This window comes from Gorilla gorilla, chromosome 1 (genome assembly GCF_029281585.2).
Source record: "Gorilla gorilla gorilla isolate KB3781 chromosome 1, NHGRI_mGorGor1-v2.1_pri, whole genome shotgun sequence".
NCBI lineage: Eukaryota > Metazoa > Chordata > Mammalia > Primates > Hominidae > Gorilla > Gorilla gorilla.
The window spans coordinates 177,118,198-177,133,138 of NC_073224.2; the positions used below are offsets into that span (position 1 = coordinate 177,118,198).

Consider the following 14,941-nt stretch of genomic DNA (forward strand, 5'->3'; position numbering starts at 1 on the left):
CATCAGAAAGTCACATCAAGAATTTTAAAAATTCATTTCTGAAATGTTAATGGTAAAATCCAGTATCTTAATATTAATGTGCAAATGGAGGATTCTCCTATCATAGTTCTAACAGAACACTCATCTTAGAATCCTGTCCTTTTTGACTTTCCTTTATTCCAGGCTGAAAAAGATCATCCATAAGCTTTATTGACTGAGTTTACTAGCTGTCAGAACTTGAAATGAAATCTGTGTTCACAACAAAGTCTGAAACCAGGATGTACAGTACGTTTATTCTAAATCTAATGATATACTTTTGTTGGTGCCTTCCAAATAAAAGATTAGCATAACTTTTGGCTGGTCGTTGACTGAAGGTGAATTACTAGGCAAAATAAATTGACCCCCTCTCAATTATCATGCATGCATTCATTCACTTACACATATCAGTCAATACTTTTATGTGTGCCTATTATGTAAAACAATTTCTGATTCCAAACATTTATTCCCAGTCATGAGGATGACTGTATTGTAAGATTTGTCTGTAAAATATACTGTTTTCCATACAATTCAATGTAAAGGAAATTTTTGCCTCCTCTCACATTAACTTTGCCCAGGTAATCTTGTCTCATTCCAATAATCTACCTAAAAATGATCCCTAAATATGTTGAAGAAATAACAATGCTATTCTGTAACTCTTAAGCTTTTATATTAGTTCTTGTAAGAACATTTACAACCAGTCCAGACCCACTTGAAGGTATGGGTGCTCTCATTGGATGTGTTTACCATAGAATCCTGTGAATACAGCAGCTATATAGGAACAGTAAATTGCAATAGCTTAGATCAGACGACTGCAGTGTATAAAATCTGGTATACCACTGGCTTCTTGTTCCTACACTGCTTTGACATTCTAGGAAAATTAGTATTGGACTTAATTTGTGCTGACTGTATTTAGACTAAAGAAAACTTTTAGATTTCAGACTGTTTATTTCAACTCAGTAAGTAATCTTCACTGAGAAATGTCAAACCTGATTTTTCTCATCAGGTATACTAAAACAATCCGCCCACCCTCTCTTTCAGCTTTACGTGCAACTCTAAACAAACAGGTTTTCTGATGGAAGAGATCAATGACTTTAGATGATACACAATTTTATGTCTTTATAAGTCACGTTTCTACACTGAAACATGAAAGCTCCACTTAAAAAAATTAATAGTTTTCAGAGTAATATATGAATTTATTATAAATGAACAGAATTCATTTGAGACACTGATTTTTCAAATGAAAGGATTAAAATAATCCCAACATTAAAACCAAAACAAAAGCATTTTATCTTCTCACATCTTTATTATGTATTTTATAATCCTAGCTCAAAAATCACTCTTGTACTTTTAGATCACAAATTTGCCTTTAAGTAACACATAATACACTTAAGGCAGATTTGCCTTACAGGTGGCCTCAGTTTCTAAACACCACTACACTGCTTTATATAAAAAACAAAAATCACATAGAAGAGATTCTAGTGACATCTTTCTTGGTATTTTAAACTTAAAAACTGCACAATAAATTGAATTCCCATAAAATTTCGCCCTTGAGATAGGAAATAAACACTACTACTATTTTATAGTTGCCTTTATCTGACTTGATTGATGCAGTTATAATAGTATTAATAACATAACCTTTAAATTTGTGAGGGAAAACCAATACTTTATATTCACTCCTCATAAAAGGTTCAACAGCAAGCATAATGAGGAGCCATTATAAAATCATATGGCTAAGTATTACTTTAACTCATAATTCTGCTTATATAAGTGTATGCATATCACAGTTAACAAATACTATTTAATTATCAAGACATATGCAAAAGTATTCTTTGATTTCATTAATAGCAGGAGGCTAGACAGCATTAAAGTTTCCTTCTCTGATCTTCTGGTCTTTAGTACAAACTGAGAATTTTGAAACTATTTGGTGATCCCAGTCTTTGGGGGAGGGTTAATATCACAAAACCTCCATGAGAACAATGGGCTCTGGTGGAAGACTTTGAAGACTAAAAGGCTTACAGTTAAGGTAGAATTATCACTAGTAGATCTTAGGGAAATAGGAATGCAACCAGAATCACTCAATTTATTTATTAGAAAGCAAGATTCATTAAATCATTTCTCTTTTAGAAAAATATCTTTAACTTTTATATTTTCAAATGTTCTTTTTTAAAGAACATATAAAATGAAGATATTTGTGAAAATAAACATTTCAGATATACTTGTTTCTCTTCATTTTTCCCCTTTCAATGGAATTCTTCTTATCAAGCACAAATGTGCTAATCTTTAAAGCAAGACAAACTCTTCCGTGCTAAATCTTTTTAATTGTTTCTTTTCATCCTCTGAAAAAAGGTCTTCTTCATTGGTTGTAGTAGATGTAAAATCATAGTCTCTGGAATGACCATTTACAAAAGTAAATAAGGGATATTTCTCCTTAGAAGAAAATTTCAGCATCTGTAACAGAAAGTATAGAAGAATTCCTTATTGGATGCAATAGTGCACACTAAGACCACAGGACAAATCTACTGTTTTAGCCCTGAACCTCTCCTGTTAGCTTCTTTCATTTACATTCACCCGGTGCTACTCCTTTACCTGTTCTTGCTAAAAGACAAAAAATGATTAGCATTGTATTGTTTATTTATAGGTAAATGCATGCTTCTTCATTGGGATTAAATCATCAAAGTATATGCTCACTCTCACCTCCCACTTCCCCAAAGTAAGTTTTCTGGTCACATTAGTCTGAAGAAATACTAGAGAGTTAGGTTGTAATTTATCTTCTTTAGGTAGTAATAGACAATGAAACAAAATGGTATCACTGACTATGATAAAATATTGTAGAAGACTGTTTGGTAATCTAGGCAGTAAACTGAGTCAGAAGGTCCATTCTAATCTCTGTTTTGTAACTTACCTTGATGTGACCTTGGACACATCACTCTACCTGAATAACATCTATAAAACAGGGCAATCACTGCTCGGCTTTTTGGCTAAGATCAAGTGTACAAAAACAGAGCAAAAGAAATCCAATTTTTCTACCTCAGAGAACTGTTAAGAAGATCAAAAGCAATAATATGAAGTTATTTTTAAAAAATAACTCTGGTCTTTTCAAAGATTCTCTTTTAGAAAATATTTTAAATAAACTATTTCTACAATAATCTAGTCAACATGAAAAATGGCCTTCTCACACATAGTAATAATCCACATTTTACATATTATCTTCTAAAGTTACATTACATACAAAAAAAAAGCAATACCTAGAATTTTGTGAGGATATTCATAACCTTTATAGCCCATCAATTTGAGATTCACAAGTATAATATAAACAATTTTAAATATTTCTGTTAAACAAGTTCTATTCAAAACTTTTAATGATTTTCATTAAAAAATGAATTAAACATTTTGAGTAAAGGATGTTTTGACAAAAAGAAATTTTCAATAGGTAAGCAGGGCCACAGGGATTCTGAAAAGTTACTATGCAATTTACAGAGAATGCTAAAAAGAATACAACATTTATATACAACATAATTATTGTCAGTTAAATGCAATTTGTTTTTAAAAGATAATTTCAGAGGCAAAACTGCATTATCTCAAATGTCAACATTCAACTGAAGGATCACCAATTTTTTACATATTACATTTATAGATTCTCTTGAAACATGGCCAGATAGGTAGGCCTAGCATATGATATAAAATTAAAAATATTTCAATGAGACAACTATATAAAATATATTTTTAATTGAATGGAAATGAACCATTTAAAAACAATCAATATTAACAAAACTAGACATGATGAAAATCAGATCCTATAGTTCATATTGTGCTTATTTATACATTGCTGAAATTTATTTTATTTATATACTACAAAAAAGAGAAGAGAGAAGACCAAAAATGTGTAAAATGAAAAATAAGAGGCAGAGAGTATTGGCATCTGATTAATCATCTTTCACCTCCAGCCAATAGCTGGAATATAGTCCAAAAACTGTTGTTATTTTTATATTCATTTAATGTCACTTGTAAAAGTCCAGTATCTAACGGGCAAGTATCCACATATCATTTTCAGATCAACACAGCAGAGTTAACGTTATCATCTCTTCATCCTTTCTTTCAAGATTAAGAAAGGAGTTATCCGGGTTTATTAATATAGGACTAAGTTGCTCATCAAAGTTAAGATTCAAATCTGTGTCCCAGGTGAAAAAAAATGTCAGAAAGGAAACTGCTACCCTTTAATTTAAAAATGCATCTACTTTTTGCAAATCTTTTTGCAGTATAAGGTCTCCTTATGCACAATATTTATTGATTCAGGCTTGGAGAATTATTTTCCAAACTTTGCTGAGTTTATTTAAGTATTTAAAGAGTATCAAATTAACAATATATTAAAGGTTTACCCAAATGAGTTGAAAATTTATGTCCACATAAAATCCTGCATATGGATGTTTATAATAGCAGCTTTAATCATAATTTGATTCTGAAAAGTTTAAAATGTGAAAAGGTTAGTGTTCTTTTTTATATTACAAGAATGGCTACATTGTCAAAACCTTAAAAGTCCTTCCATAATGGATGATATAATGTCCAAATGAAAAAATACAATTTAGGCTATCTATGTGACATGGAGATACTATACAAAATAAAAGTTAATCTAAATTATTTGATAACTTGGAAAATGTTTATTACATAATCCTTAAAAAAGATATAAAGCTATAAAATTTAGTTTCAATTATGTTAAAATAATTTCAAATATATATTTTGAAAAGACTGAAAGATAACAAAACATTAAGTTACCTCTGAATGAAATAGTGATTTTTCTCATGTGTTTGTGTGTCTCTGTGTGTGTGTGTGTGTGTGTGTGTGTGTGTGTGTGTGTGTGTGTGTGTGTGTGTGTTCTGTTTTCCAAGCTTCTTTCTTCTGAAACATACTCTCACTCTGTCGTCCAGGCTGGAGTGCAGTGGCATGATCACAGCTCACTGCAGCCTCGACCTCCTGGACTCAAATGATCCTTCTACTTCAGGCTCCCGAGTAGCTGGGACTACAGGTATGTGCCACCATACCTGGCTAATTTTGTATTTTTTATGCAGATGGGGTCTCACTATGTTGCCCAGGCTGGTCTCAAACTCCTGAACTCAAGTGATCCGCCCGCCTCTGCCTCCCAAAGTGTTGGGATTACAGGCATGAGTCACCACGGCCAGCCTATTTTTTGAACTTTCTAACATGTAATTCTTCTATTGCATAGTAGGAGAAAACTATTATTTAAAAAAAATTTAAGGTAACTGAATTCACCATCTCATAGTTGTTTTTTTAAAAAAAGGGAATTCAGTGGTTTGCTCAACAACTTTAGAACAGGCAATTCTAAACTCTGTACTACTGTAATAACACAGCTAAAGCTACACTGAAGCTACTTTATTAGCTAAAAGGCAAAGCATACATTTCAGGAGATCAAATATTTTATCACACCTTTCCTAAGTACTGAGTTGACAGGTTTCAGAATTTACAAAGGAAAAACCTGGAGGACAGAAGTTAAGCAATGTATACCATAATAAAGCTAGTAGTTGGTAGGACAGAAATAGAACCAGGAGATGATCACTTCTCCTCAAGCCAAAACTTTTTCCACTAGTCCCTGCCACCATATATGTAAAATTATTCCCCAGTACAGGGCAGTGTATACCTATGTAGCATATATTCACCACACTAGAGCTATACCCTATGTAGGGGTTAAGCTCTAAAGTCAGCCCATACTGCAAAATCAAGCATTGTCAAAAATCACCTTTAACAAGTCTTTAAATTGTTTAAAGGGTGATATGCATAATCTTGTGTATGCAACACTGTTCAATAATATGTATAAATGTAAAATATATAGTTATGTAAATAGTACAGTCATGTGCCACAGAATAACATTTCAGTCAACAAGGACCACATACAACAGTGGTCCTATAAGATAATAATGCAGCTGAAAAATTCCTATCACCTAGTGTTGTCACAGCTGTCATAATGTCATTCCACAATGCATTATTCACAAGTTTGTAGTGATGCTGGTGTAAACAAACTGATTGTATGGCAGATAAAATTATGTACAGTACATAATATTTGATAATAAATGACTTAGTGGTTTAAGTATTTACTATACAATTTTTTATTATTTTAGAGTGTACTCATTTTACTTTTTTAAAAAGAAATTTCCTGTAGAACAGCCTCAGGCAGGTGCTTTAGGAGGCACTGCAGAAGAAGGCACTGTTATCACAGGAGATGACAGCTGCATGTGTGTTACCGTCCCTGAAGACCTTCTAGTGGGACAAGATGTAGGGGTAGAAGATAGTGGTATTGATGATCCTGACCCTGGGTAGGCCTAAACTAATGTGTATGTTTGTGTTTTCATTTTTAACAAAAAAGTTTAAAAGGAAAAGAATAAATTTTAAAAATAGAAAAAATCTTATAGAATAAGAATAGAAAGAAAATATCTTTGTAGAGCTGTACAATGTGTTTGTGTTTTAAACTAAGTGCTTATAAAACAGTCAAAAAGCTAAAAATAATTTAAAACTTTATAAAGTTAAAAAGTTACAGTAAGATGGTGAAACCCCATCTCTACTAAAAATACAAAAATTAGCCAGGCGTGGTGGTGGGCGCCTGCAATCCCAGCTACTCAGGAGGCTGAGGCAGAGAATTGCTTGAACCTGGGAGGCGGAGGTTACAGTCAGTCAGGATTGCACCACTGCACTCCAGCCTGGCGACAGAGCAAGACTCCACCTCAAAAGAAAAAAAAAAGTTACAGAAAGATATGGTTAATTTATTATTGAAGAAATATGTTTTCTCATAAATTTAGTGTAGCCTAAGTGTACAGTGTTTATAAAGTCTACCGTAGTGTACAGTAGTGTCCTAGGCCTTCACATTCACTCACCACAGACTCACTAATTCACCCAGAGCAACCTCCAGTCCTGCAGGTGCCATTCATGGTAAATTCCCTACACAGGTACACCGTTTTTTATTTTTTATACCATCTTTTTATAATATCTTTTCTATGTTTAGATACATTTAGATACACAAATACTTACCTTTGTGTTATAATTGCCTCTAGTATTCAGTACAGTAACATGCTGTACAGATTTGTAGTCCAGGAGCAACAGGCTATACAGTTTGAATATTCCTTACCTGAAATGCTTAGGACGGAAGTGTTTCCATTTTGGATTTTTTTCAGATTTTGAAATATTTGCATTATATATACTTACTGGTTCAGCATCCCAAAGCTGAAAATCCAAAAATCCAAAATCTGAAATCCTAAATGTCCCAAACAGCATTTCCTTTTAGTATCATATCAGCACTCAAAATGTTTTGAATTCTGAAGCATTTTGGATTTCAGATTTTCAGATTAGGGATACTCAACCCATCCACACAGCCTAGGTGTGTAGTAGGCTACACAATTCCAGGTTTATGCAAGTACATTCAATTATGTTCGCACAACAATGAAATCACCTAACAACACATTTATCAGAATGTATCCCCATCATTAAGCAATGTATGACTGTATATAATAAAGAGTATACATGGAAAAATATATTCCTGTTTTTTATTACAAGAGCTCATATAGTCGAACTAAGCTAAGTGTGCAAGTGATGTTAACTATCCTATTTCCTCACTACACAATCTTAAATCCTTGTATCCAACTTTTACCCCTCACTGTACTTAAAACACTCTCTTAAAAAAATACTTTCTTCTAGCCCTCAAATAAAAAGGCCTGTTATTAGTTCCTATTATTTCTACTGCAATCAACACTGCTGAGTATTTCTTTCTTAAAATACCATTTTCCTGATTTCTGAGATATTTTGCTTTCCTGTTTTTCCTTCTATTTTCTGAACGATTTCTTCTCTATCTCCTCCTTCATTCATTCTACTTATTTCCACATCCCAAAATGCAGATAAAAATCAACTGTTCCTTTATCTTCTCTCTACATTCACTCCTTCTATATTCTCTTCCTTAATATTACCTACCATCTGTCTCAACAATTTCTCTGCTAGGCTTATCATCCATGTTTTTGCAGATGGGAGAACTGAAATATTGAGGGGTTAGGTGATTCGTATAAGGTCACACAACTAGTAACTGATACAGTCAGGATCTGAGCATAGGTAGTTTTGTTCTGGTGTAACCACTACCACCTCCAACAGTAGTCAGTGGAGGCATGACTGCAACATCAACTTAAATTGATCATAAAATTTCTATTTCTTCCTCCTAAAAGTAGCTCTCTTCCAGACTTCTCCATTTCTATCAATGGCAACATCATTTACATTAATTAGGAATGATTTTGTTGCAAGTGACAAAGAAAGAAATAATATAAAACAATAACAACAATGTCAAATAATGCGAACTGTTTTCACCAGCCTGACATTGCTACTTTGATTAATTGATGTCAGGTGAACAGCTTCTACAATTCTCTTGGCCTTTCTCTCTGAATCAAATAGGACTGTTGAAATCCCAAGTGTTTAGTTTAAATTCAAGGAAGGGGCAGGTAGATGTAAGAGGACAGCACTGCATCTACATCCCATTACAGCAGGAGAGCAAAAGCGTTCCCAGAAACTTCCAGCACACACCCACTTATATTTCACTTACACCAAACTGTTTCTAAAGAAATAGGAGACTAGAAAAGTGAGTATTTGGTGGGTACTGTCACTGCAAACAAAATCAGGATTCTTTAGCAAAAAAGAAAGAGGGATGAGTATTGAACAGATAACCAATGGTGTTTGTACACCATTCAGAGATGAGAACCACAATAAAAATAAAACCGGCTCATGTGCTAAGGAAGGACTGGAAGGTTTCTTTAAGATGTGTTGTCAGAAAAGACCAAGCTGCAACCTGAATAACCAGCAGTCCCCAACCTTTCAGGAACAAGGGACTGATTTCATGGAAGACAATTTCTCCATGGACTGGGGGGGTGGGGATGGATTCAGGATGATTCAAGTGCATTACATTTATTGTGTACTTTATTTATATTATTACATTGCAATATATAATATATATATAATATATATAATGAAATAATTACACAACTCACTATAATGTAGAATCAATGGGAGCCCTGAGCTTGTTTTCCTGCAACTAGACTGTCCCATCTGGGGATGATGGGAGACAGTGACAGATCATCAAGCCTTAGATTCTCATAAGGAGCATGCAACCTAGATCCCTTGCATATGCAGTTCACAATAGGGTTCACACTCTTATGAGACTCTAATGCCACCGCTGATAATGACAGGAGGCAGAGCTCAGGCGGTAATGCGAGTAGTGATGGGGAATGACTGTAAACACAGAGGAAGCTTCGCTCGCTAACCCGCCGCTCACCTTCTGCTTGCGGCCTGGTTCCTAACAGGCCACAGACTGGTACGAGTCCATGGTCCAGGGGTTGGGGGCCCCTGTGAATGACAAGGAGCCAGACATAAAAGTTCTGGGCGAAGAGCACTCTAGGCAGGGAAATCAGAGTGCAAAGGTCCTAGGATGCCAGCACACTTTGCATGTTCAAAGAAGAGAAAGCAAGCCAGCGTGGCTTGCAGGTAGAGGAAAACAGTAAGGATGGTACACAAGGGCCAGATCACTCAGGTCCCTATAAGCCAAATTAACACATGATTTGGGTTTCACTGTTCCCTTAGACTACCTCATAAACATCCTACCATAGATTTCCCCCAACATTTGACCTTGGTGGTTCTGCTCAGGATGTTTCTATCATCTAGTCATCCTTCATACTTCTTGTCTGATTGTACCAAACTCCATCAGTGAAGTTCCAGTCCAAGTTCCACTGACAACTATCTCACTCTACAGTGATTATTCCCTTCTCCAAAGTCCTATACATTTGTCTAGTATAATGTAAGGATCACAAACATGCACTGTGGAGTTGGACATTATCAGTTCAAAACTTGGCTGATACTTATTAACTGTGTAACCCTGGGCAAATTACTATACCTGTCTCATTTTCCTTAGCTGTAAAATGCCAGTAATGATAGTATCTATCTCACAGAGTTGTTGTGCAGATTAAATCAGCTAATATATGTAAAGTACTTAGAGGATTGCCTGGCATCTAATGTGTTGGTTTTATCATTATTATTGAACTATCATAATATTAGTCTTCTGGCATTTAATTGTACAGTCATTTATCTTTAACCTCCATTTCATGTCTCCCCAAATAAACTATAAGCTGCTGAAGATTTCAAAAGAACTCAGAGTTTCTATCATTAGATCCTGGAAGTAAAAAAGACCTATGAAATTTAAAAAGTCACTCAGATTTCATGTGGAAAACACAGAACTAGAAGGAGGACCTCTGGGTGAACATAAGCCTGAAACACTAAAGTGGTTTCAAAAAGACCTTTACCAAAATAGTGATGGGCATGGGAAACCGTGTACCACTGGAGAAAATGGGAGTAACTGTCCTAGAAGGGGAAACAACCCTATTATCTTACTCTATAAGACTACAGAGCAAACCTATTCTCTTACTCTATAAGACTACATACAGGCTGATTTCGATTCACCAAAAGAAGAAATTTTTTAACAATAAGGGTCTATCTGAAAACTGAAAATACTTCCAGGAAAAGTCATTAGCTCACTATAACCTGAAATAAAGATTAGATACTCAACTGTCTGGAACATGGACTGATGTATAAATAGGAGACTATACAGCATAGTGCTTATGAGCACACAGTCTTGAGTTACTGTCTCAGGTGAATCGCAGCACCACCGTTTATTAGTTGTGGCCTTTGTCAACACTGCTAAACCTTTCTAAATGTAAGATTCCTTATCTGTAAAATGGAGACAAAAGTACCTATCTCAGAAGGTTTGGTTGGTTAAATGAGATAATATACCATAGGTGAAGACTCAACAAACGTTAGCTTTGGACTGAATAACTTCTAAGATCTCAGGGATTCAATGGCTATAACATAAATTGTGTTTTGCAGCTAGAAGACAACTGGCCACATGTAAATTTTTCCCCTGTGCTGATATGCATTCCATAATCAAATAATTCATTCCCTAGTACATTTTCATTTGTGATTTCCTGTCCTCAAACACCAGCGCTACTAGGTAATAAGTTTAACAATGAACAGGTAATGTTTATCCTTGAATTACCAAATGATTATTTAATAATCATTAAATTGAGAACAAATGAAAACAATAAGAATAAAAGGGGGTATGAGATAAAATAAAAAATAATCTACATCAGGCCATTTACAGCACAGCAGAGCAGGGGAAATACAACCTAAGTTTGTGAGTTAGGAAGGAGATGTGTTGGGATACCCATGAAAAGTAAGCAAATTCATCTTGCAGAACTTGGAGAGCAACAGTACAGAACGGCCAAAGACGTCATGGAAAGCAGAGGTGAGACCCAAAACTAAAAACAAGGAAACTGATAAAAACTTGTATGAACTCAATTCCCAGGTCCCTCCTTGCAACCAATACCCTTCTTCACCCCCCTCTCCAGCCATCCCCCATATACAAAAATAAAGATTTATTCTTTGGAAAAACTGAATAGATAATGATATGAACTCCAGTACACCAGACACAGTGATGACTTCAGAAGCTGAGTAATTAAGTGTCAGTCTAAAAATAGGAAACCGTAGGGTCCTCAGTATCCTTCACTTCCTGCTCCTGGAGCTCGAGCAGACAACATATATTCATTCCACAGGCCCTTAAGAGACGGCAAAACTTTTCTTTGAGAAAACGAAACAACTCCAGAGAAAAGACCACCACTTACTAGCATGTAAGGGTCACCCAACAAAAAGGCAAGCTCATTACATGATCATCCTAGTATGAAAGTTAACAGCTAAAAAGCCAAGCTCAAACACACAGAGCTTCTACTCAGCTTTTTCGTGCCTTACTATTAAATATAAACAGAGAGAAGGTCACTAGTCATTTGGGGGAAAGCATATAAAGAAAAACCAGATGATTAAAAGAAAAAACAGCTGGACGTGGTGGCTCACGCCTGTAATCCCAGCACTTTGGGAGGCCGAGGTGGGAGGATCACAAGGTCAGGAGATCAAGATCATCCTGGCTAACACGGTGAAACCCTGTCTCTACTAAAAATACAAAAAATTAGCCGGGCGTGGTGGCAAGTGCCTGTAGTCCCAGCTACTCGGGAGGCCTGAGGCAGGTGAATGGCATGAACCGGGAGGCGGAGCTTGCAGTGAACCAAGATCGCGCCACTGCACTCCAGCCTGGGTGACAGAGCAAGACTCTGTCTGAAAAAAAAAAAAAGAAAGAAAAAGAGAAAAGAAAAAACAAAACCATGAAAGAGTCCAGAAGGAAGCATAAACAACAAAAGAAACAGAAGAAAACTTCAAAATTACTATTTTATAGTAATTACAAAATTACTATAAAAATTACTATAATTAATTTTCTAGGGGAAAAGAGAAAATACATCCATAAAAAAGAAAGGAATTCTATGAAAAAGGAATAGAAAAAATATCAATAACAACTAAAAATGTAAGCATCCTAATTGAAATTTAAGAACAACAGAATAGGTAGAAGGTAAAGCAAGGAAATCTTCCAGTACAAAAATATGAAGACCATGAGAAACAAAAGGAAAAAAGAGAAAAACTAGGGAGCAATTCAGAAGGTCCAAACTGTATAATAAGAGTTCCAGAAGGTAAGAACAAAGAAAACAGAGGAAATGATTATTTTTAATTTCAAAGACATTTCCCATAATGGAAGAAAGCAGGACAATCAATGACAAAGAATGCAAACCAAGACACATAATGAAGCTTCAAAATATTAGGGATAAATAATTGTAACTGGCCGGGTACAGTGGCTCATGCCTGTAATCCCAGCACTTTGAGAAGCTGAGGCAGGAGGATTGCATGAGCCCAGGAGTTCACAACCAGCCAGGGCAACACAGTGAAACCCTGTCTCTACAAAAAATGTAAAAATTAGCTGTTGTGGTGGTACACACCTGTGGTCCCAGCTAGTCAGGAGGCTGAGGTGGGAGGATTGCTTGAGACCACGAGGTCGGGGCTGCAGTGAGCTATGATTGCACCACTGCACTCCAGCCTGGGCAACATAGCAAGATCCTGTCTCAAAAGTAAAAATAACAGTAATAATTATAGCTAACACGTTAGTGCTCCTATAAACCAAGCACTAGTCTATTAAATCTTTAATCCTCATAATGATGTTACAGAGAAAGGTGGCTATTAGTATTTTCATTCCATGAGAAAACTGATGCACAAAGAAGTGCAGCAATGCACCTGAAGATACACAGCAATTAGGTGATGGAGCTGGGATTCCAACCTGAAAGCTCTCGGAGAAAAAAAAAAATTTCATTTGGAGTAAAATAATGCAGAATGACATCAAACTTCTCAACAACACTAAATGCTAGAAGGGAGTGGAACAATGCTTCTAAAGTTCAGGGGAAAATTATTTTCATTTTAGAATTCTGTATCCAATTAAATTATCAATAAATTAAAAGATAAAGCTGGTTGACATGCAGGAATTCAAAAAATTTACCATCTATGCATCGTTTTCATAGGAAGGCACTAGAAAATATGCTCCAGCAAGAGAAAGGAATAAACTAAAAGATTCAGAATATAGGAGATCAAATACAGGAAAGTGGCATCAGGAAGTTCCAAACTGACCACTCTGCACCAGGCCTGGAGAACAGTTAAGGTGAGAGTGAATAGAAAACAGAAATGAGCAAATCTCCAGAAAAAAAGAGATTTTTCCTATGTTTATAATTATGAAAAACTTACCGCTAGGTAGTTGACAGATATAACTGAACATCTAGAAAAAAAATAAATAGGTAAAAACAGAACTAAGGAAATGAAAAAAGGGGGAAGGAGTACTAACTCTAAGAAATACAAAGGATAGGAAAAAAGAAATGTAATCATAGCACATTATGTGATTAGTAAACAATATTATGGAGGCATAATGTGAACACTGAATAGTGACTAACCAAAATCTATGTTATAACTGTAGTGGGAGTATGGCTAGGAGAAGAGAAACCAGGTGAAAGGGTGTGGGAAGAGAGTTAAATCCTCAAGTACTATAACTGAAAAATAACAAAGAATGTCTACAATGGACTAATCAAGAAACTGCAGAATAAGCACATTACAGCAGGTTCCCAAATAATGTCATTTTGTTCAACGTTGTGTGATTATAATGTTCATGAAGAAAAAAAATCAATTCCCAGCCAGAGCCACTATCTGTGTGAAGTTTGCACATTCTCCTCATGCCTGTGTAAGGAGGTTACTCTAAGTTCTCCAGTTTCCTTTCACATCCCAAACATGTGCACATGAGGTGAGCTGGTGTGTCTGCACTGATCCGGTCTGGGAGAATAATGGTGTGTGTATGAGTATACCTTACTCCGGGTAGCTTCCCACCTTGCGTCCTGAGCCTCCAGAATAGCCTCTGGCCACCTACAACCTGAACTGAATAGGCCAGCTGGAGAATGAATGAATGAATGAATGAATACAAATTACTGCCAAATAAAAATGTGTAAGGTATACAACAATCATACAAATGCTTGACAATAAACACACGGTAACAGGGCATTCAGTGAGCCTGCCAGATTTGTGATTGTTCTGGAACTGTGTGGTGGTAGGAGGTGCTTCTTACAATTTTCGCTTTGCAAACTATTCCTTGATTTAACCCACCACCATGACTGCTGTTGCTCACTGATCCACCAACAATTGTAAGATAAACAATTATCTTACATTCCTTTTTTTCTAAGCTTTGTTTTTCTTGGAGTTAGTATTCCCACTCCTTTTTCATTTCCTTAGTTCTCTTTGTAGCTATTTATTTTTTTTAAATGTTCGGTCATCTCTGTGAAATATCTCAATCTTTCTTAAATACAAGTACAGCTCACATTTATTTCAATGTTTAATAATAGAAGTATTTAAGTCTTTATTTGTAAGTTTGGTGATGCTTCTGTGACAAGAACTATGTCTTAGGAACTTAACTCTTGTTTATATCAATTATCCTATGG

At 35.4% G+C, this 14,941-nt stretch overlaps 1 protein-coding gene across 2 annotated transcripts in view; it reads right to left on the reverse strand.

Annotated features, from left to right (window-relative positions):
- Nucleotides 1-1,301: 1,301 nt before the first annotated feature.
- Nucleotides 1,302-14,941, reverse strand: part of ATG4C (autophagy related 4C cysteine peptidase) — an 81,856-nt gene continuing 68,216 nt past the window's right edge. For both annotated transcript variants that reach the window (XM_019019202.2, XM_019019194.4), the window contains exon 11: nucleotides 1,302-2,466. In XM_019019202.2, the coding sequence (XP_018874747.1) occupies nucleotides 2,299-2,466 (168 nt within the window). In that variant the 3' untranslated portion in view covers nucleotides 1,302-2,298. The remainder of the gene's footprint in view (nucleotides 2,467-14,941) is intronic.